General features: G+C 37.8%; 1 protein-coding gene across 1 annotated transcript in view; it reads right to left on the bottom strand.

Moving 5' to 3' along the window:
* Nucleotides 1-22,368, bottom strand: part of XPR1 (xenotropic and polytropic retrovirus receptor 1) — a 240,745-nt gene extending 218,377 nt beyond the window's left edge. Inside the window, exon 1 of the mRNA XM_032393198.1 lies at nt 22,106-22,368. Coding sequence (XP_032249089.1) covers nt 22,106-22,174 — 69 coding nt within the window. The 5' untranslated portion in view covers nt 22,175-22,368. The remainder of the gene's footprint in view (nt 1-22,105) is intronic.
* Nucleotides 22,369-25,165: the final 2,797 nt, after the last annotated feature.

The following is a 25,165-nucleotide window of genomic DNA, read 5'->3' as shown; positions in this document are numbered from 1 at the left end:
ACAAAATTTCAATATATTTTTCAAAATATGTACATCATGAGCTTAACTACAGCACCCCAGAAACATTCTCCAATTATTTCTTCTTCAGTTTCTACTTCTTCTTTTTGCATTCCCTTTTTAATTTTTTCACCAGAAATACTGGGTAGTCTGTGAATAAGGTACAAGTCAATTACACGTGACCTGGTTTTTGTCTCATCATCTAGAAATCAGTCATGTCTTCATGATACTGAAGTGTTAAGGGCAGTTCTGTAAATCAAATTATAAACCTCAAAAGAGGGCAGCTAGCATTCTCATGTGTCCTATACAAAGAATCACCATCTAATTAATGCTCATTTCTTTCCCCATATAGAAATAAACTAACCTAGCTCTATTTTTGATGACAAATAATCTGTAAAGTCAATAAAAACTCTTACACAAATTCTTATAATCTAATATATTAAAGTTCAAAATTAATGTACTCTTGTACATACTTAATCCAAAACCTATAGTATATTAGGATTATGCATGAGCCAATTGATGAGTCAACAATACAAATCATCATCAGCATATCAGCAAAAGGCAATTCAATAAGCAAAAGTTGCTACAACATAAATTATAATTGAAATTATTAAATGTATAAAACATATATAATAGGAAGAACTAATTTGGAACATGTCATGTTATATTCACATTTATAAATTATTGCACTAATATATTCTGACATTCACTGACATGGCTTTTACTACTTCTATGTGGATATCTCCCAAAACTATATCCTCAGCCACATGTCTGCTAACACAAACTCAGAATGTCCAAAATTCATTTCTTCCCAAAGCCTGCTCTCCTCATGTTCTGTATTTCTTTTAATGCTATTGCCAGTACCCAAATCACACAGATTCACAATCTCAGTTATCACTCATTCAACAAATATTCACTGGGTATCTGCTATGTGCCAGGCACTGCGCTAAAAACCTGGACTACATCATGAGGAAAATAAAAATCCCTGTCCTAGCAGAGTTACATTCTTACATTCTCCTTTCTACCCATGAGTTTAGTGATCTGGTTCAGTCAATGCCACTATCACAACCTCATTTACATTCATTCTCTCCTAACCTTTTACCTACAAATACTATTTCAGTGAACTCTTCACTGGTTTACCAACCTATAGGTTTTCAACTCTCTAAAATATCTTACAGACTGCTGCCATATCAATCTTCCCAAAGCAGTCTGATTCTCCTGCTTAAAAACTTATAATGATTTCCCAATGGCCACAAAATAAAGCTCATAATCCTCTGCTGGTCTCTAAGGTACCCAGAATGGTCCAAACTGTCTTTTAGGCTTATCTTCCAAACTGAAGAAAATCACTTTCGCTTTCACTTTCACCTGACCTTCAAGCCAAAATGAATTATTTATTATTATAATTACTCATTTTAGGGACCTCAATATTTCTTCCATCTTTGCCTTTGTTTACAACTATTGCCTGTATTAGAATCCCCCACACTACCCACATCTTTAAAATCTAATTTCCAAATCTTAACCATTCTTCAAGTTCTACATCAAATTTAACCTCTTTTATGCTTTGTCCTGATTTCTCCAGCTAGAAATCATCACTCCCTCCTCTGAAATCCTGTAGTACTCTATTTGAAATCATTTATAGCACTTAATATTTCTACCTTATGTTTTAGTTATCTGTGTCACTTGTTCCCCATATGAATGTAAAGCCAGGGTTTTAGCCACCTTGCTTGTACTTGTATAAAAGAGGCACACCATAGATATTTCTAGATTATTAATACCATCATTAAGGAAGTTACCAAGCTTTATTCATTCAATGAACATCATTGGATGTCTACTCTGTACACTATGCCAGGCTCTAATGAAATGATGATAACTCAAACAAGGAAAAGTCACATAAATACGTAAATTAGAATACAATATGTTAAATACTTTAAAAAAAATAAAGCATACTGAAAGTCTAAGGCAGTAGCAATGGAAAAAAAAAAGTAGGTGAAATATGGGGAAGAGGGGGATACCAAGAAGCAAAAACCAAGAAACAAAAAAGAAAGATTAGACAAACAACTAAACATGAACTAAGGGAACTAAAGATCTCCAAGATTTTGAGCCCAGGTAAAAAGAAGGATGATTCCGGATACTATTAACTGACCTGAAAAAAAACAAAAAAGAAGAAACTTGAGCAAAAAAAAAGATAGGCATTTGGATGACAAACCATTTTGGGTATCTACAGGATATCTGAGATAGTTAGTGGACACATGAAAATAGAGATCTACCATTTAAAAGATAGGTCAGAGCTAGTGTTTAAGAGTTGGAAATCATCTGGGGCGCCTGGGTGGCTCAGATGGTTAAGCGTCTGCCTTCGGCTCAGGTCATGATCCCAGGGTCCTGGGATCGAGTCCCACATCGGGCTCCCGGCTCAGCGGGGAGCCTGCTTCTCCCTCTGACCCTCTCCCCTCTCATGCTGTTTCTCTCTCGCTTGCTCTCTAAAAAATAAAATAAATAAAATCTTAAAAAAAAAAAAAAAGTTGGAAATCATCTATATAGAGATGATTTGAAATTGCCTAAGCTCTAGGTAAACGCAATTTCTCAGAAAGTAAGAAGTGGGCCCAAGACATAAACTTTTGGAATACAAAGCAGCAGAGAAGACAATGAGGAAAAAAAATCAGATATATATACACAGGCCACAAAAATTAAAGGAGCATTTCAGGAAGGAAGAGATACTAATCAATGGTATTGTAATAGTGCTGTATGGTAACACATCATAGATGCACATGTGGTGAGCACAGCATAATGTGTAGAGTTGTGGAATCACTATGTTATATACCTAAAACTAATTTAACACTGAAAAAAGAAAGAAGAGCTTTAAAAACTATCAAAATCTGCTTAGAGAAGAGGTACCTGCACCCTCATGTTCAGTGCAGCATTTATTAACAATATCCAAGACATGGAAACAACCTAAGTGTTAACAGATGAAGGGATAAAGAATATGTGGTATATACATATACAATGGAATATTATTCAGCTATGAGGAAGAAGGAAATCCTGCCATTTGCAACAATTTGGATAAATGTTGAGGGCATTAATCTAAGTGAAATAAGTCAGAGAAAAACAAATACTGTATGATACCACTTATATGTGGAATCTAAAAAAGCAAGCTCAGAGAAACAGAATAGAGGGGTGGTCACCACGTCTGTGTGTTGGGATGAGGGTTGGGGGGGGAATATTCATTAAAGGGTACAAACTGCCAGTTATAAGATTAACAAGTTCTGAGGATCTAATGTACAGCATGGTGATTATACCTAATAATGCTGTATTATATACTTGGAAGTTGTGAAGAGAGCAGATCTTAAATGTTCTCACCACAAAAAAGAAATGGTAATTACGTGATGGGACAGAAGTGTTAGCTGATGCTATGGTAGTAATCATTTTACAATAAATCAATGTATTAAATCAGTATGTTGTACACCTTGCATTCATATAGTGTTATATGTCAATTACATCTCAATAAAGCTGGAAAAGTAATTTAAAAAGAAAACCGAAAACATCTGAGTTAAGTAAAACAATAATCAAGGGTTCATTATACTAATAATTCTTCTGTTTCTTGAGCTGGATGGTGAATATAGATGTCTATTCTGTCTATCTAATTAGAATGCTGTCTACGTATCTCCCTATCTAATCGAATGCTACAACTGAATTATAAAGAAAAATAGCTAACATTAGAATGCCTACACTCTGACTCTCTACTTTAGAACCTATAACTTAAACTATCCATATGTAAGATTTTAAAAATGTAACCTTAAATTAAAGGAAAGAAAAATAAAAAGCTGCTTAGAGATCAAAAAGAAAGAGACTAAGTGGAGGTTATTAGATCTGAGGATCAGGAGCTTACCTGTAACCATCAATAAATGGTTTCAGAAGAATGATCAGGCTTAGATTAGATTGGGCTAAGTATACATGAGAGCTCAGGAAATGATGGCCACAAATACTGATCAATAATAAAAGCAATCATAGTTATTACATTTATTGAATGTCTACTATCAGATATCATTTTGAGTATTTTTGAACACACTGCTTTAACTCTTTAATGTATTAACTCTTAAAACACAGAGCTTTAACTCTTTAATGTAAACATGCTTCTCATTTTACCACTGAAGATCTGAGACTCGGGTTACTAAGGTATCTTGTCCAAGTATTGCAAATTCTATAATCCATGCTTGAGAAAAAGACATAGCCTATGATTTCAAATGAAACCTTATTTTCTAAGATTTACCTCTATTTTTGACAACTCAATTTTCTGATATTCTTCCTTTTATTTCCAAAACTTTACTTAACCATTAGATTTTTATATCAGGTGTAACAAGCAGCCTCTGAGAGGACTCCCAAAGATTCCTGCTTCCTGGTAATAATGCTCTTGTGCAACCCCTCCCAAATAAAATAGAGCTGACCTGTATAACCAATAGATTATTGCATAAATGACAGAGTACTGCTTCCAAGGCTACGTCATAAAAGACACTGATTTTCATTTTGTTCTCTCTTGGATCACCTAATCTGGGAGAAGCCAGTCATAAAAAAAAATCAGAAGCAGCCCTATAGAGAGTTCTGAGTGGTAAAGAACTGAGGGCCTCCTGGGGAAAAAAAAAAAACACACACACACACACAAATTTGCATACCATCTGAGTGAGCTATCCTAGAATTGGATCCTCCAGTCCCAGTCAAGTCTTGAGATGACTGCAGCCCCAGCTGACATCTTAACTGCAACTGCACACAATACCCTGAGCCAGAACACCCAGTCAAGCTGCTTCCAAATCTTGACACACAAAAACAGCATGAGATAAATGTTTATTATTGTTTTAAGCTACTAAGTTTGGCGGTAACTCGTTGTATAGCAATAGATAATTAATACGTAAGGTAGATTTGAAAAATATCATTATGTCACAAAATGTACATGTTATTAGATAATAACCAACATCTACTGCTCCTCTTGATCAAAGTAGCTAAGATTCTTATTCCTATAAGTATACAAAATTATGGAAAGGAAAATTATGACAATTTGAAGTGATATATTTAGCAATAATAAACAAAATTGCATTCCCATGTCAAAGCCACCAACATTGTAATTTAACTTAAACTGAATGCCCTTGGGAAGTCATGCAGCCACACTTCTAAGCTGGAGCAGGTCTGACAGAACAAATCAGCATCTTCCTTGTCTAAGGATACTATTCTGATGATAAAATAAAGCTGATAACAAATACTCTCTTCTAACTAATTAAATCTATATGGCTCATTCTTACATTTATTGTGATAACAGCGTAAATTCTGAGGACAGAGAGCAATCTCACGTTAATTTTTATAGCACAGTACAAATTTAAAACGTATTGGTAAACTTCACAGACTTTGTAACACAAAACCTAAACCTAAATGTCCAAAATCAGCACATCAGTTAATTTTTTAAAGTTTCAGCTATTGTTACTTTTACTGAATTCTTTTATAGCAGTTCCAGTTTCATGAAATATCAAAACGCAAAGTCCTTTCTTATTTTTCCCAATTTTCATTATCTTTTGTTTCTACACAAAATTCAAACCATTTTTATTTACTAGTCACAAGATAAGCTCTTAATGCTTTTGGCTTCCAGCTCTTTTTAACATATAAGTTTTATACAGGTTGGTAAAACATGTTGGATTTTGCCGAAAAATAACAATTATCACAACACAAAATTCTCACTTTTGCTCTTAAGTAACAGTTTACCAGTTTATCTGAACAAAAACAAAAAGGAATCCAAAAGCTCTGCAATGGTGTTTTCTATATGTCTATACAAACGGTTTCTTCTTTCTTTTTTTTTTTGAAAGAAATCTCTACACCCAACATGGGGCTCGAACTTACAACCCTGAGATCGAGAGTTGCATGTTCTTCCAACTGAGCCAGCCAGTGGCTCCAAAAATGGTTTCTGATCGATGGGTGTTAGACCACATCACAGCTCCAATTTCAGTATCACAAAACCTTAATAAACTAGATATTCTCTGTAGGCTAAATAACGTTTTCTACAAAAATACTACTTGTCAAAATGCATGAAGATATTTGTACTTAATAAAATACTACCATATCTCATTGAATCTAAGACATCATCAACTGTCAAGGGACACCATTATTTTATGAATCATTAAGAAAGAAAAACATTACCAATTAAACTATGACATCTACGAGACAAATCCCTATTTCAAAGGTATTGGAATGTGGAAGAGGGGAGTGTGCATCTTAGAATCCATGAAATACAGTAATTCATTTTGTCAGAAGGTAGTTTCTCAAGGAACGGATTCTAAAAGTCCAGCTACCATCATTTCCTTTCCAAGAAATTTCATGACATTGAAAGAGAGTCTTATTGGATTAAGCACTAACACCCTAAAATAAAATGTCTGTTAAATAAATGAATAAAAGTTACTCCAGTGGCTTATTTTTAATAATGACAGAAATTAACAGCCATACTTTACTGAAGAGTATTTTCACCCCTTGCTGGCACTTTCATATATTATTACATCTAATTCTCACAATAAGCCTGAAAAGTAAATAGTATCCCCATTTTACACACAGGAAAACTGAGGTTCAGAGAAATAACTTTGTGAACATCTCACAGTCAGTAAATGAGGGAAATGCAATTAAAGCCAAAAATTTAGATAAAATTAAAGCTACTTTCTCTACTGCCTTCATATATGAACAGATCTCATATATCCTCAAAGAACCTTTTAAAGCTTTATCCTACTTGTTCCTAAAGGTTCTATCTTATTTTCCTCACTGTTAGTAGCCACATTTCTGAAATGAAAATTACACACATGTTGTATCATTGACTTTAACTTCTTAAAACCTGGAAGTCAGTTTGCAAAAGACAATTTATGTTCAGAATCCACCAATAAGCTCCTTTTGTCATATCCAAGGCCTATCCTTTATTCTCATTCTCACTGACCTGTCTACACAGCATATCACTGCTAGTAATCCATTTATCTTTACAACTCCTGACTCTTGTGACAATATATTTTCCAAGACTTCCTCTATTTGCATCTCTACTTTTCTGCCTTACACACTTTCCCTTAGTGAATTCTTTAATTACTATCTCAATTATGATAATCTGTTGATACAATTTTTCAAATTCTAGCTCCTTCTCTACATATAAACATTTCACACACGAAATCAACATATTTAAGATCTAATTTCATGAGTTTACCATCCCCAAAAGCAGCTCTTCTCTACCAGTTGCCCTAGGTTTAAACCTTTATAGTGAATTCTTCCCTCCTTCACTACCTATAAAATGCATAAACACTGAAGCACCTACGTAACAAATCACTGTGCTAAGCACTAGAAAGTGATGCATTCAAAAATGTTTAATAGGGGACGCCTGGGTGACTCAGTCGGTTAAGTGTCCAACTCTTGATTTCAGCTCGGGTCATGATCTCAGGGTTGTGAGCTCAAGCCTCGCATTGAGCTGTGGAGTCTGCTTGGGATTCTCATCCTCTCACTCTGCCCCTCCTCCCTCCCTCTCTTTAAAAAAAAAAGGTTTGGGGCACCTGGGTGGCTCAGTCATTAAGCGTCTGCCTTCGGCTCAGGTCATGATCCCAAGGTCCTGGGATCGAACCCCACATTGGGCTCCCTGCTCTGTGGGAAGCCTGCTTCTCCCTCTCCCACTCCCCCTGCTTGTGTTCCCTCTCTTGCTGTGTCTCTGTCAAATAAATAAAATCTTTTAAAAAAATAAAAAATAAAAAAATAAAAAAAGTTAATAGTATTACTTTATCTTTTACCAATGATATTTTTATTTAATTTCAAATATTAATGATAATAAAATGATCCAACTACAATATTGTGTATGTTTGCATATTACATCATTTGGAAGGAAGATGTTAACTTTAATAGGATATTCTGTTTTAACAGGGCAGATTCCCAAAATATGCATTAAATTATTATTAAGAATTATTGATACACTTAAAATTTTTAAATCATTGTAATTAAAGTTGTAAATAAACAATGGTTTATTAAGTGTTCCCTACATAAAACCCACCATGTTATATAATACTGTCTTTAAAATGAAAGAAAGGTCAAGGGAGAATTTTAAAATATTGTATTTGATAATTTCTTTTCCTAAAACATTTTTTTCTCTAATATTGTATGTTTATCAATCAATTCTAATAAGACTTCACAACAAAAGTGTGGAAGAAAAAAGGAAAAAGTTATCAACTTTCTTCCCAGGTTTTCATCTATCTCAAAAATCAAAGAAACTTTCAAAAATGTATAAATTAATATTTTTATTTCATCAATAACTGTCAACACGTAGTAACATAAATTTTATGTTCTGTGAAATACCAGACTTTTTTTAAAAGGTAAAATTCTTGGGGCACCTGGGTGGCTCAGTCATTAAGCGTCTGCCTTCGGCTCAGGTCATGATCCCAGGGTCCTGGGATGGAGCCCCACATCGGGCTCCCTGCTCCGTGGGAGGCCTGCTTCTCCCTCTCCCACTCACCCTGCTTGTGTTCCCTCTCTCGCTGTGTCTCTCTGTCAAATAAATAAATAAAATCTTTAAAAAAAAAAAGGTAAAATTCTTTCAGCTTCCATTTGTCCAATAATTGAATGGATAGTATCTAAGTTGTTTTCTTCCTAGTTAGAGTTTGACTGACTCCCTTCCCCAAGTTGTCTCAAGAATAAATAAATCAACTAGCACCCTGCTCAACTGTTGGTTTCAAACCACTAGGGATAGATATGTAATAATGGCTAATACATATACAACACTTACTACACATAGTATTATTACTTACCGTACATATATACTGTCCTAAGTGCTTTCCAATTATTAATTCATTTCATTTCACATGATCCTCTAAACTAGACATTATTGTACCCAATTTAAGGATGAGAAAATTTTAACACAGGAAGGCTAAATGACCTGCCCAGGCTCACAGGGTTATTATAATTGCAAATTCAGTGGTCTCTAAATCAATGTGATTTCTAATTTTTCCATCTATCAAGAACTGAACTTTTCAAAGTCCATGATACGAAGCAAACAAATTCTAGAGAAAACATTTTGTAGCCCTCTCTAGCAAATATCTAATGGCAGTATAATTTGAGATAGTTATATTTCAATACTCATATTTCAAATAAGTATATTTGACTCAAAAAGAAAGGTTTATCGTAATATGATGAACTCTGTGATAAGAAGTGGTGCCTTACCTGATTATCAATACCTTTGTTACCTGCTATTATGAAAACATTTGAAAAACAAAGGAAGGACTGTATCTCAATTTCATTATCACCAACTGCATTTGAGTTTATTACATAAAAGGACTAAATCTGCAATCACTGACTAAACAATATAAGAAAACTCTAAATTGATACCAAAGTAATTCATTTCTAGAGCTCCAGCCACACTCTGTGGGGACAAACATGAACTTTTCTTATTCCCCATTCACTCTTCAACCAGGCTCTTATGAATCTTTCTCAACCCTTAATGACAACCCAGGTAGATCCCATGGCCTTTGGTCACTTTCTGTTATTTAAAAAAAAAAAAAAAAAGTTGCTAAATATGGCAGACACTGCCAGATGCTGGCATATACACTCTACCTGACATACACACAGTAAGCATTAAGTAAATTTTATATATTATTACTATCAAATTTAATCAAATCTAAGATGTCACTAACAGTAGCATACACCATTATTTTTTGTGATTCTAAAAATGAAAAACATGCCTGCCAATTAGTCTATGACACAGCATTAACTATAAGATGTATTCTGGTTTCAATATTAAAATATGGGAAAAATACACACTAAAATTGATTAAATAAGCTATTGATTCAAGCCCTCAATATTTTTGGCCATACTGTCTGGTTTTCCTGTCTTTGGTCTTGTTCTCTCCAATGCATCCTCCAAGATCTAAATTATACATCTCACTTTGTACTGATCCCTCCCTACTAACTTCTTCCTTAAAATCCTTGATGGATTTTAAATCCTTCCCCAGAAAGGGTAAATGACCTGCCCAGGCTCACAGGGTTATTATAATTTCAAATTCAGTGGTCTCTAAATCAATGTAATTGATTTAGATCAATGTTTAAATTGAGCAAGGTACTCATCCCTTCACCCCTTGATCCCTCCTAGTCCCCCCTTCCAACCTTACCTCATCAGTTCTCCAGCCTATCTACTAAACCAGAGTTCATTAATATGCTTAGATATTTTCACCTATTTATGCCTTTGTTCAATATTACTCTATCTGCCTAGATTGCCCCCAGTGCCCTTTCTCCTCTTCACCATGTGATCAAACCCTACTCAATCTCTGGTACCCAGTTCAAATGCCACCCCTGTGAAAATTTCCAAGATAAATACTTTTGATCTCCAGAGCAAAATCAATTGGCATTCTTCAGTGACACAATCACAGTATACTATGATGAGGAAACCACCCAAGTTATGAGCTCCTCGAAGACAGGCACTTATCTTTACATCTCTAGCCTCTTGCATGATCCTGACAGCGTAACACCATGTTAAAAATCCAGGCTCTGAAACAAGACACACCTGTGTTTGAATTCCAGCTTTTACCACTCACTAGCTATGTGACCTTGGGCAACTTACGCAATCTAAGATTCAGTGTCTTCTTAAAATAAGGATAACAAAACCTGCCTTAGAGGATAAGGATTAAATGTAAAATGCCTGGCACATCAGAAACACTCAATAAACATTAGCTGGTAGTATTATCGTTTTCCCTTTATCATTAAAAAAAAAACGGAAGCAGTCATTCAGGAATACTTCATGAATTGATTTAATATATATTCTGATCCTCTCTACGTCCTGATTTGGCTTGGTAACATGTCAAAAGAAGTCTTAGGGGGAGGGAGAGTTACTCTTAATGTACAGGTAACAGATGTAACCTGAGTTAACATTCAAACACAGATATATTACAGAGGAATGGCCAAATGATTTTTTAACTTTCCTGAGCCTTGCTCATTCCTATCTAACCCTTCAAGCTTTACCATAATTCCTCAGTCCTGTCTTCTCAACTAAGATAGGTTTCTACCTAGACAGGGCAATGACCAATTTTCTGTAGTTGAGTAAACAGTAGTATTTTAAAGGTGTGAGTCTCTTCATTTACTCAGTCTTTTAACTGACACACACAAGAATTATTTTAGGTTGATAATGTGATCTAACGGATTAGATTCAGTAAGTGTATTAATGCAGAGTATCTGAATAATCATTAGAACATTTAAATTCATACTGACTCTTACAAAGAAAATTCATTCTTAAAATTTAAAAGCAACAACAACAGCAGCACACATTTACACAGCAGTGACAAGCCTCAGCAAGGTACAGCAGTGAGCAGGAAGCCAATATCCTTATTCCAGCCTCTCCTATCAGCTAGTTTTAAGACTCTGACCACATAATCTTGGCTTCTCTACCCTCTATTTATTCATCTATAAAACAGAGGGGTTGAAAAGTCTTTCTCAAATCTAAAACCAATTCTAGTATTAGAAATTAAATTTTCATTAGAAAATTGAAAATAATTAAAAACAAACAACTCACTCAAGCTATTTGGTCATACTTAAGAATACACATGTGAATTTCACCCCAATTTAAAAAAAAATACAGGGCGCCTAGGTGGCTCAGTTGGTTAAGAGAGGTTAAGTGACTTGCCTGAGGTCTCTCAGCTAGTAAATCGTGGAGGTGGAATATGAACAGGCAGTCTGGTTTCAGAGTTTGTCCTCTGTATGCATATGAACCTACTAGCATATAAGGCAAAATAATAAGCAATAAAATGAAACAGGATTAATTGTGTTAACTCAGCCACTAACCACATCATGTAACCTTGAATCACTTAACCTCTCTAAACCTCATTTCCCATTAAAGTAAAAAAGGAATTGGGCTAAATAACCTCTGAGATTCCTTACAGGTCTAATTAACATTCCATGATCTATCATCTAGAAGCCAAACGCCACAATTTGGCATAGCAACAGCTATGCCCATTTTTATCCTCCTCTTTTTACTCTTATCACCAGTATCTTATCTCTTTCCTATGAAAGAGATATTAGAGAGGAGTTGGTCCTCTATTTACCAACTCAACTGCCTATCTAATAATAGTTACATAGATAATCTTGAGGAAAATATAAATTAACTCTGACCTCCAGACCACACTCCACTACCTCCAAACCATGCAGACTGAGACTTGGGACTAAAAACAGACCAGCCAATACTTCAGCAGGCGCTCAACAGATCAGACCACATGTAACTGTATGTATGTATAAATGAATGAATTTATTGGTTTATTTTTCATAAAGCAATATGATGTAGGAATTAAGAGAAGCCACAATTAGCAGTATCAACATATCAATTACTCAATGGCCCTAACACTCAACTTCCCCAATCTATAAACAGAGCTAACAACCTATCTAAATGGCCTGCTCTAAAGAGAAAATGTTTTTAAAGTACTTACCACAATGCCTAACACTGTAAGCACTCAGAAAATCACAGTTGTTACTGCCCCTGCTACCACCACTGTTGTTATTTACAATTCTGTATAAAAGCAAGAGCTCCAGGGGCGCCTGGGTGGCTCAGTCCTTAAGCGTCTGCCTTCGGCTCAGGTCATGATCCCAGGGGCCTGGGATCCAGCTCCGCATCAGGCTCCCTGCTCAACGGGAAGCCTGCTTCTCCCTCTCCCACTCACCCTGCTTTGTGTTCCCTCTCTCGCTGTGTCTCTCTCTGTCAAATAAATAAAATCTTAAAAAAAAAAAAAAAAGCAAGAGCTCCAAATTATGACAGATTCTATTTCAAATTAGCCATGAACAAATTGATTAATCTCTCTAAAATGAAAATAATAAATCATCTATCTTGTGAAGATTAAAGGAGATTAACCTATGGAAAACAGGTGACACTGGGTTCCTAACTGCTCAATAAGTGTTTATTCCATTCTCCTTAATGACAAGCTGACCACATATCTACTAATTCGATTCAAAGAAAAGAGAATGGAATTGGGAATCCCAAGGAAGCCAACTTCACTTTTCCCGAATGAACATTCTTTGTAGTAGGGGAGATACCAGAGAATTCTCACCCAAGAGATTCCCTTATCCCTCTTTGTGCTTCCTAAAACTAGAGAACTTTTTCTCAGGCTATCTCTGAACTTTCTGAAAGGAGTCCTATGCTCCATGGCAACAACTCTCAGAAACCCTTTCAGGGAGGGGCGCCTGGCTGGCTCAGTCAGAAGATGCAATTCTTGGGCGCCTGGGTGGCTCAGTTGGTTAAGCGACTGCCTTCGGCTCAGGTCATGATCCTGGAGTCCCTGGATCGAGTCCCGCATCGGGCTCCCTGCTCTGCAGGGAGTCTGCTTCTCCCTCTGACCCTCCCCCCTCTCATGTGCTCTCTCTCATTCTCTCTCTCTCAAATAAATAAATAAAATCTTTAAAAAAAAAAAAAGAGAAGATGCAATTCTTGATCTTGGAGTCGTGAGATCGAGCCCCACATTAGGTGTAGAGATTACTTAAATAAACTTAAAAAAATAGAAAGCCTTTCAGGGAGCCCAAAAGATCCAAACTCTCTTTTTTAATAATAATACAAAACTTCATTTGCTTTTTCACTCTTGTTCTTTGACAAGTAAACAGCATCTAGTAGGTATGCTTGTATACTCCTATGTTTTAAGCATTTCTCAGTTTTAATTTCTAATACAGCATATATCAGTAGACACTGGAATCCTCAATAACTGTCAAGAGTTTCAAGTGGTCCCAAGACAAAAAGTTTAAGAACCACTGCTCTAAGATACAGAAAAAGCCTCAAAAGCGCATGGATTACTCTGAATTACAACTTTACCAATTTACCCTAAATAAGTCACACAATAATCTAAAAACTTCCCACTTTCCTGAATAATTACATTTCAGCCCTTCAATCTTCAAAAAAATCACTTGTTGACTAATTCTTTATGAATAGTCAGTAACAGAACTAGGTCTAAGGACTTATAGCTCCTCATTCCTAGTCTACAGTCTTTCTAAATACTGCAGGTCATCCTCAACAAATAAGAGAAGACTATGTCTACTTAATCAACATGTTGTCCTCGAGAGACTATGGACTCCAAGAAAAAACTGAGGGTTTTAAAGGGGAAGGGGGTGAGGGGATGGGTTGGCCCGGTGATGGGTATTAAGGAGGGCACGTATTGCATGGAGCACTGGGTATTATATGCAAACAATGAATCATGGAACACTTCTTCAAAAACTAATGATGTACTGTATGGTGACTAACATAACATAATAAAAAAAAAAAACCCACAACGTCCTCTTGTTACAGAGAATATACAGGTTAAGTTATGCTTACATCAGGTTAATTATACTTTCCTGTGACCTCTAATAAACAACTTTTTAAGAATTTTCTGATTAGTCCCTATAGATAAACCACACCTGTATGGTGATGGGAAGAAAGAGGTAACTAAATCTGTTCCTAGAAACAAATTAGATTTAGGAGCACCTGGGTAGCTCAGTCAGCTAAGCGTACGACTCTTGATTTCAACTCAGGTCATGATCTCAGGGTTGTGAGATCGAGTCCAACCCAGTGTTGAACTCCATGCTCAGCAGGGAGTCAGTTTGAGATTCTCTCCCTCTGCCCCTCCCCCCCAAAAATAAATTATTTTTAAAAAATAAAAACAAATTAGATTCAAAGGTGTATAACGTAAAAAGTTTAAAAAGCTAAGGAGAAAGTCTTCCACATCATTTACAAAGGGATCCAAATTTATAACAGTGTTTCATGTCCTTAATCTGCAATCTTCCCTTTCCACACCATTTTTAATTCTGAAAACACTGCATTGACTGAAATATTAAAACAAAAACAAAACAAAAAAACAAAAAATACTATTTTTTTTCTATTTTTAAGATAATGAAAGAGCTAGAATTTCCGCACAAATCGATCAGCCTACAGCAAATAATAGAATCCCTACAAATACTTGTTGGAATGAATAAATAATTTAAGGCATTTATTCATGAGCTTTGGCTTCTTTCAGCATTTATTAGGTAACAGGAATATGTGAAAAAGCAAATGACAACCCTAGTGAATTCCAACACTCTCTCAATCCCAAAGGCCAGTTCAATACCAGGCAACACCACAAACCAGCTTGGGTTAAGCTACACAACTTGAGCGAAGTCTTCCAAACCTTTTTTTTATATCATATCCCTATCAAATACAAAAACAAAAGTTTACTATGTACTTCTAGTATATGTATATTTATTGATAAATAATATCCTCTACAACTGTGTACATTATAAAACAGAATTTTTTATTTTTTTTAAGATTTTATTTATTTTGAGAAAGAGAGAGAGTGCACGAGCAGAGGCAGAGGCAGAGGGAGAGAGAGAATCTCAAGCAGACTCCACGCTCGGTGCAGAGCCCAGCGTGGGGCTCAATCCCAGGGCCCTGAGATCATGACCTGAGCCAAAATCAAGAGCCAGATGCTTAACCAACTGAGCCACCCAGGCACCCCTAAAACAGAATTTTTAAATAGGTTCTAAAAGTTGAGACAATGACAAAATAAACAATTTTTTTTTTTTTTTAAAGATTTTATTTATTTATTTGACAGAGAGAGACACAGCGAGAGAGGGAACACAAGCAGGGGGAGTGGGAGAGGGAGAAGCAGGCTCCCCACGGAGCAGGGAGCCCGATGCGGGACTCGATCCCAGGACCCTGGGATCATGACCTGAGCCGAAGGCAGTCGCTTAACCGACTGAGCCACCCAGGCGCCCCAAAATAAACAATTTTTATCTTTCACTTATAAATAGTACAAAAATACTTTTAATCTAAGAAATTATCATCAATAACAATGCTTTCAGAAAACAACATAACTGAAATTCAAGCTTCATTATTTTTAAAACCTGAGTTTAACATTTTGTGATACAGTATTTCAAAGGTCTAGTTCAAACTTCAGGAATTAGTTGATTGTGAAACTTAATTATAATGGTTATAAACTGAAAAACAGACCTAACAAAGGCAAGATACTCTTAATGCTTAATATATGCTTAGGGTGAAGTTCATTGTGGATGACAGTGGATGTAAAATCTTATTTCAAAGAATTATCTTAATTATTTTGAATTTTTTTTGGCAAACTTCTTGTCCAATCCATTAAAGAGTCATTGTTGGGGCGCCTGGGTGGCTCAGTCGGTTAGGTGTCTGCCTTCCGCTCAGGTCATGATCTCAGGATCCTGGGCTCGATCCCCACGTTGGGCTCCCTGCTCAACGGGAAGCCTGCTTCTCCCTCTCCCTCTGCTGCTCCCCCTGCTTGTGCTCTCTCTGTCTCTCAAATAAATAAGTAAAATCTTTAAATAAATAAATATAAAGTGTCATTGTTTTTATCTGTAATTTGGCTGACCAAAAACTAGAACTAGAATTGTCAGCTCTGCCATTTTTTTTGTTCACATGTGCTTGCTTTAGTGTATTATTGTTGAGGTTTCTTTACAGGAGTCTTTTTTAAGTCTAAGTCACACTCATTTTATGAGAGTAACTTTAGTCAAAACTAGATAATATCCATAAATTCTACATACCTATAAACTAGATGAAGTGATATCTGCTGAAAGTGAACAAGTAAGAAAACTATTTGCAATCCTTCTCTTTTTCTCACAATACCTCCTAACAAGGTCATCAAATTGATCCATTTATTAAATATCAGTAAAATTTTATTTCTTCCTTGTCTTATGCATAAAAATGAATATAACTAACAGTTCTAATATTATCTTCTTTTATTCCATGGGAGTTTGGGGTACTCTCCTTTGGGGACTATGATACAAATATAAAACCCCTAGCCAGCACAACTCAATCAGTCTCTCAAATGCTTTCCAGATTAGGACTGGATTTGAAGCCAGGACTAATTTTCCATGGTCACCACGGGTCAAATAAGATTCTTATGTTCTTCTGATCTGGGCCTTCACCCAAAAGCTGATCCAAAACCAACCTTCAGGGATAGATGGACAAGCATAATCTTTCCAGATACTCACCCTAACCATACTTCATTATACAAATATAATAAAGAATAGTAATGGGTTCCTCTTTTATACAACATTCATTTACTCATTTAAGAAACACTGGTAAATGCCAGGCATCTTATTTACAAGTGTTATCTTAAATATGCTATACTGTACTTTCATTTGCAGAAATGCCTGAAAGAAAAAGTGGTTTGTGCCCCATCGGGTGGCCAAACTGGAAATTTCAAACAAGTTCTAGCAAGACAAGTTAACCCTAACGAATCAACATAATACCTTTGGGAAATTGAAGCCTGCAACACAAGTGTTCTCATGGGATAGTTCTATAAATGAAAATCACAATAATGTCATGGCAATGTTTCCTTACATTTGAAAAAAAGGGATGTACAGTTTATACAGAATCTCTCCTTTTCCAAATCCTACAACAAAAAATTAATCCAGGATTATCACTTTTTATGTATTTAAGTTAAATAAAAGTTTCATTGGGTCAGCTTTCCATTCACAGATTAAAATCTCTTCAAAATTTTTCTGAAAGAACCTTAATATAAAAAGATGCTATTAGGGGCGCCTGGGTGGCTCAGTTGGTTAAGCGACTGCCTTCGGCTCAGGTCATGATCCTGGAGTCCCGGGATCGAGTCCCACATCGGGCTCCCTGCTCAGCAGGGAGTCTGCTTCTCCCTCTGACCCTCCCCCCTCTCATGCTCTCTGTATCTCATTCTCTCTCTCAAATAAATAAATAAAATCTTTAAAAAAAAAAAAAAAAAAGATGCTATTAATAATAGTCCTAGAAAACAGAGAGGGAGACAAACCACAAGAGACTCTTAACTATAGGGAACAAACTGAGGGTTGCTGGAGGGGAGGTGGGTAGGAGATGGGATAACTGGGTGATGGGCATTAAGGAGGGCACCTGAAGTAATGAGCACTGGGTGTTGTATGCAACTGATGAATCACTGAATTCTACTTCTGAAATTAATACTACAGTATATGTTAACTAAATTAAATTGAAATTAAAAAATTTTAAGTAATAATAAGCCCTAAATTTAAGTTCTGTCTTCTTCATATATCAAACATAATTAAGCCATAAAAACATACAGAAATTTAAAGCTAGATGGGTCCTTAGAAAATATAGCCCTGTGAGTTTAGAAACCATCAAGTCCAATTCTCTCACTTTACAAATGAAAAACCTAAACCCAGAAAGAGGAAGTAATTTCATCACGGCCACACAGCTAGGGTGGCATGACTCCCAATGCTTATACTTCTATGCTCAAGAGACGAGCTATCTATAAATGATCCCGGACAAATAATTTAACCTCTCTGGACCTTTGTTTCCCTGTCTGAAAAAAACAAGAAGGTAGACAGTGTTTAAATTCCCTTGAAAATCCTGAAATTTAGATACCTCATTATTTTAGTATCTTACAAAACTACAGTATACACTGAAAAAAACCATTCCTAATTCCTGAGAAACCAAAGCAGCACAGGACCCTAGGGATGAAAACACAAGTCAGCAGCCTAAGGCACCAAATATATTTGCTTGTTTTGCTAATATTCTGTAAAATATTAACACAGTCATACTAGTCTATGTGGTTGAAACTGGTCTGTTAATTTTGATTAATCAATTACAGAGCTCTAAAATTGCAATTACTGATTCTAAATTTTTTTTAAAGTGTTCTCATAAAGATTTATTGATGTTCTATTTTCTATGCCAAGATTTATACTCAAATAGATTACTGGGAACAGGGATGGTCTCTGCTCATTTGTGTTTATTCTCTGTAAAAACTATTCACAAATGGATCAAATAGATTTTCTTCATATGGTTTCTTATTGTTGCTCTCTTTTATGCTTTATTATTCTGCCTATGAAGATTGAGTTTATGAACTCCACAATTTATTTTTTAATTAGAAACTCTAGTAGGGTATTGATGAGTCACTAATATTAATAATTTTTAACATTCCAAAAACCAAAAACCATTAAAAATTAAACCAAAAGGGGTGCTTGGGTGGCTCGGTCATTAGGCATCTGCCTTCGGCTCAGGTCATAATCCCAGGGTCCTGGGATCAAGCCCCGCATTGGGTTCCCTGCTCAGTAGGAAGCCTGCTTCTCCCTCTGCCATTCCCCCTGCTTGTGTTCCCTCTTTTGCTGTGTCTCCCTCTGTTAAATAAATAAATAAAATCTTTAAAAAAAAAAAAATTAAACCAAAAACCTATGAACCACGATGGAACTTGAAAAGCTCTGGCCCTATAGTCTTATCTTATAGAAAAGGAAAGAGCCCTGAAAAGGCAAAAAGATTGTCCCCGGGGTCTCATGGCTAATATATACAAGAACTAGCATTTATTGTGTGACCACATATACACAATTATACAAATAATTATAGACGTAAAACAAAATTTTCAGTTTCTATCTAATGCTCTGCTTATTTCAAATAAAATTTAATGTAGTGAAATGACATAAAAACCAAAGAAGCTGAACAGTTCATAGTGGTTCACAGCACTAGAAAGCACCCTAGGCTACACATCATGGGTAACACCCCAAAATTTCACCACCAGTGCTTGAAAAACAAACTCAAGTGTCTGTTCCACTAACAGTGTTTCAGGGCATGATCTTCATACATGAGAAACTACATGTTACTGCATTATAGGAAGGTTCTTTTCTCTAGCAACAGCAAATCTCTTTTAGGATGTCATTTTTCCCCAAAGTTTTTAAGTTGCCAAAATGCCTGGACTCTGAAAACTCCTATCAATGCCTCTTTAAGTATTTTTAAAGGAATAGCATCAGCTCTTGAGAAACAATATACAACAAATAAATAAGACAAATAAATGTCTTTCATGGCTCCAATTCACAAAGAAAAGACCCCCCCCTTTTTTTTTAAAGATTTATTTATTTATTTGACAGAGAGAGACATAGCGAGAGAGGGAACACAAGCAGGGGGAGTGGGAGAAGAAGCAGGCTTCCCGCCAAGCAGGGAGCCCGATGCGGGGCTTGATCCCAGGACCCCGGGATCATGACCTGAGCCGAAGGCAGATGCTTAACGACTGAGCCACCCAGGCGCCCCGAAAAGTCCCCTTTTTTAATTTTATCTACCAAACAGTGAGTTTATCTGGGACAGGAGTCATGTAGTAGGGACTCTGCAGAATATAATTTCAATTATCCACAATAAATGAATTTTTTAAAAATAATTTATAATTGCCCCAGGAAAAATAATGCAGTCACTCTCCCTCTGTAACCAACCTAACCAATTAGTGTTAGTGTCTAAACGGAATATGTGAATGAGAAGTCCCAGAATTACTGTGGTTACTCCAGCCACAAAGCTGACATTACAAATCAAGTGGTAATTGAATTTTCAAACTAAATCTTATGCTTCCCTTCCAGCCCCAGATATTCCAAATTAATACAGTTCTATGAGACAGTTAAGTGCTATAATACTTAAAATGAATCACAGCATACAACCAGCCACTATTACTTTTGCCCAAATCAAGCATTCCATACTATATAACAAGTATAAGATGTTGCTTCAGCATGCTGTGTCCTATGCCTCTATGAAGAACTGGCAGTGGTGCTGAAAATTACTACTACAAGATGAAAGACCAATACCCTCCTTTCAATAAAAACCATCATCTGGACTCTAGCCAAGGTTTTAAAACTGACCAAATGTTATTAGAAACAATAAATCAAAAAAGTCCACAGGCTGAAAAGCTAGTGCCTTATTTCATTCTTACAAAATGTAGCCAAAAACACTATAAGAAAATTAAGTGACAAGAAAGCATTAATAATTCTGGGCGTTTCATTTCTGGCAATAATTAAATACTGCATTTTACAAGGTGAATTTATTTTACAATCTTCAAGGTTCTGTTTACCTACACCCCTTTCCCTGTCTTCTGCAATTATTACATCTGCTATATGAAAAATAAACTTTGTGCTATTGCCTAAACATCCTATCACTGAACTTAAATAGAAATTAGAGAACTAAAATATTTTAATTCATAATATGTAGCTAACATATTTGTGTTCATATTGATTTTATACTCTTTGTTCCTGCACATACATAGATGTGAATTCCTGGAGGTTACAGATAAGTCTTTCTTTCTCTATCCAGGAGCTGAATTGCCAGCTACTGAGAATAACCTATTGCAGTGCTTAAAGCTCTTCGGGTATCTTGCCTTCTGAATTTATAAATGGGTTCATTACCTTTACTTTTTCCTATATTAATGTAAGGTTCCTTATCAGTACCTATTGAATACTCTCCAGGAGCTGTTATCACAGAAACGGGGGGGGGGGGGGGGAGGGCCAAGATATCTGTAATACACAGGTATGTTTTATAAAAGTACATTGTTTACAATACAGTAGTTTTCTCCCTAGCTAACAAAAATCTTAGGAGAGAAAAACTGAAAATTTTAATTATTTTCTTCTCTTCCCTTCTTCCTTTTTCCCCTGCACTCCATTCCAAAACAAGAGGAGAGTCAAAACCTGAGATGTGATTACTTTGTATACTTCATGCAATCAGTAAGAAGACCAGTCACCGTCTTATCAAAACAGAATAGATGATTACAATACGTTTGCAAACAGTAACCACTGCATATGTGATATACATTTAAATCAAGTTTCAACCCTGTTACAAAGCCTTTGTCAACAGTCGGCAAGTGGGGAAAAGCGGAAGGGCTCTGTGGAATGAAGAAAATCACTAAAGGGGCTTATCTCGGAAGAGAAGGATTCCTCGGTGAGAGGTGAGCAGAGAGAAACAAAACCTAACCTTGGCGAGGGGGCGGTCGCCCAGGGTGGGGACGAGAGGTTAGAGTGAGTGGGGAGGAGGGGATTAGCGCGGAACCGCCGCTACCCCGGGCTGCCCTCCTACCCCGACTCCCCAACCTGCGGCTCGCCCTCCCACCCCTATTCCCCAGCCCCGGCCGAGCGGTGCCCTCCCTCCCGGCCCGCCGCCTGCATATCCGTTACCCCGGCGGCAGCGGGGCTGCGGGGGAGGGGAAGGTCAGCGGGGCCCAGAGGGGGCCGGCCGGGGCGGGGATGCCGCAGTGGCTCCCCGCCGCACCGGGTCAAAGTCCGCCCAGGCGCGGGGAGGCAGCGGGAGCGGAAGGCGGCAGTGGAGGTCGGGACTGGCGAGATGGTGGCCCCTCCGAGTCCTCCCACACCCCGGCGGCCGCCGGTACCTCATACTGGATGTATTGCTTCCTCCACTCGGGAGTGATGTGCGCGGAGAGGTGCTCGGCGAACTTCATCCTGCCGTTTCCCCCTCACTCCCACTCGGGTCCAGCAGTTACAGGCGGCGGCGGCGGCGGCGGCGGCAACAGCGACTCCGACTCCTCCCCACATGGGCCCCGGCGCGGCACGGCGCTGCGCTTCTCTCCTCCTCCGCCGCCGCCGAGGTCTCCTCAGAGCCGCCCTCCCGCCATCTTCCTCCTCCTCTCCATAGCCCCGCCCCACCCCGCCCTCCAGACGTCATCCCTATGGTAACCGCCTACGCCGCACCGACGAAAGGGGCGGGGTAAGGGGCTGGGTTTGGGTACATTCCTCGAGGCTCCGCCCCTTCTGGGCCGAACATGCTGGAGGCACCTCCCCTGACCTCTTCCGTTTAACTCCCGTTGGCCTTACAGCTGCTCTCTACCGCCTGCCTGGGAAGCGGCAGTGTTGTTATCGCAATTAATATTAATACTGTAGCAAGAAAAATTCACACAAGACGTTTATATTTGCAAAGAATTGTGCAGTTTTTCATTTTAATATTTGTTCTTCATAAAACTCTTAAGGTTGGATCAACATTAATCCAAACTGAGTAAAACAGGCTAAATAGTTAAGGATCAAACGTATTTAAAGGAACTGTATTGTACATGCTTTAGGTGCTCAATAAATGCTTGTTGGATTTAATTAAAGATGTCAGTGCCAAAAATTGCATGCTGTTTCTGAATTTCGTTGTAATTGTCTAGTCCCAGGGCTACCAGAAAGGTCAATAACACCACCTGCACCCAAACCAGTAAGGGGAGGAGGCATTACGGGGGGAAAGGTACCAACTGAACCTGTGACTGAGCTTCCTGGGGTTTCGGGGTGAAGTTGAGAGGGAAACCAATATTGGGAGGAAAGAGAACCCACTAGGGGTGCCGTGACAACCCGAACTCTAGGGCGTCCAGAAATGCATCTGGTGTCCAGGCTGAACTGTCCTAGAGAAGCGTAGGGAATAGCTCACACAGTTTAGAGCTACTTTTGAGTGTGGGAGTGATTGTCCTAGAGGACCTGATTTGGGACAGAAACCCAGGTCCTTCTGTGAGTGAAGAAGCCCTGGATAATAACAGCTAACATTTATTAAGCACTCACTGTGTACATTCCAAACACTATTCTAAACCCCTTACATGTTCTTTGTCCTTTAATTCTCACAATTTTGATGAGACCCAAAGAGACCAGGGGACCACCATGACCAGAACAGTATTCTGAAGTATCAGTCTTTGCTGTTGACTTTTTTTTTCCTCTGCATGTATTTTTCCCCTTTCCCTTCCTCTTAATTCATGCTAGTAGGGGTTCTGCAATCATTTCCTCTTGAGAGGGTTGAGGCATGATGGAAAATAGGCATAGGCTATGAGTCTTTCCTGTACAAAAGTTTTAACCACTGGTGAAAGGGTGATCGTAGTAAGAAAAAGAACAAGAACAAGAATAGGAGTGAGGACTCTTCTCACCTCAACACCATAGTCCTCTCCCCACCATAACAATCCCGCCTCTAGTGGAGGTAAATGTTCCTTGGAGAAATAGATAGGCGAAAGAGAAGGCTATGCTCCCGGTAAAGAGACAAAACCACAGAGAGGGAAATGGCTGGATGGTGCACCTAGGATGATGGAACCAGGAGCAGGTGCAAAAGAGATTAATGGGCCTTTAGCCAGGTATGGACTAGAATGCTACATTCTTGGCAGCAAGCCCTGCTGACCATGCATCCTGCTCCCAACAGCCATATCTTGCTGTCTTAGCTGTGCACAAGACTGTGGATGTATGGCCTGACCCAAGGAAGAAAGGAAACCCTCAATTCAAGCTCTATAGCCAACAATTCTTAATTCTCCTCATGCCTGATCTAGAGCGCTGACACTCAGTTAGACATGAAAATCTTAATTTATCTGAAGAAGTAGATTTAATGTTTCCTTATTCCTAACATTACTTCAGATATTTCACTGACAGAACCATCAAATACTTAGTATTTATTGAACACCCACTTTCTGCAGAGCACTGTGCTAGATACTATAAATAATAGTCTGAATAGCTTTACTCTGAATCAGAAGGGCCCCTTGCCTTACTCTTTCTTTTGTAAATAGGCAAGTAACTCTTCATTTAACAAAATTATAGGGGCACCTGGGTGGCTCAGTCGTTGGGCGTCTGCCTTCGGCTCAGGTCATGATCCCAGGGTCCTGGGATGGAGCCCCGCATTGGGCTCCCTGCTCAGCGGGAGGCCTGCTTCTCCCTCTCCTACTCCCCCTGCTTGTGTTCCCTCTCTTGTTATATCTCTCTCTCTCTGTCAAAAACAAAAACAAAAACAAAATTATACTGAGTATTATGATATGCTGATCATGCCACTTTGAGAATGAAGGACAGTTCAAAAATAAGTAAGACTGTCTTTTTTTTTTTTCCCGAGGACATCACAGTCTAGTCAGAGAGACAAGCAAATAGACCAATAGCTAGACTACAGTGGGATACATGCTGAATTTGTGGTATGTACAAGGAAACAAACATCCAACTGACTGGGAAGGAAAGGATGGCATTCCAGAGAAAATGACTTTGAAATACAGTCTTAAACACCAATCTGACAGAAAGAAAGACACCTCCAAGATCTCAAAGGCAAAAAGCAAGGAGAAGTCGGGATTGTTAAAGAATGGCAAGAAGTAGTCTGACTGGAATGTCCTTTAAGGCAGTTAGATGTCCCCTCGTCAGAGAAACTCTTCCTAGTCCCTTCCCTCCTTTCCCACATCGTCTTGCTGCAGTCCCCTCACTGTATGTGTCAGACTATGAGCTCCTTGAAGACAAAGTGTTTGTTTCTCTTGTTTTCTCCAATTCAGCATGGTGCCTGGCATTCAAGGATTCAATAAATGTTGGAAGAACAAAGAAAAGAAAGAAGGAAGGTAAGAAGAGAGAGGTTGGGGGGTGGGGGAGAGGAAGGAAAGGGCCGTCTGCACGGAGGGAAGTTACAGGAAATGAAGTTAAGTTGGAACAAGACTGTGAAGAAATACAACATGACAGCATGG

The sequence above is a fragment of the Phoca vitulina genome, unplaced genomic scaffold (assembly GCF_004348235.1).
Source record: "Phoca vitulina isolate PV1807 unplaced genomic scaffold, GSC_HSeal_1.0 scaffold71, whole genome shotgun sequence".
Taxonomy (NCBI): domain Eukaryota; kingdom Metazoa; phylum Chordata; class Mammalia; order Carnivora; family Phocidae; genus Phoca; species Phoca vitulina.
Note: the sequence above shows the minus strand (reverse complement) of the source record. Positions and strands in the feature narration are given on the sequence as shown.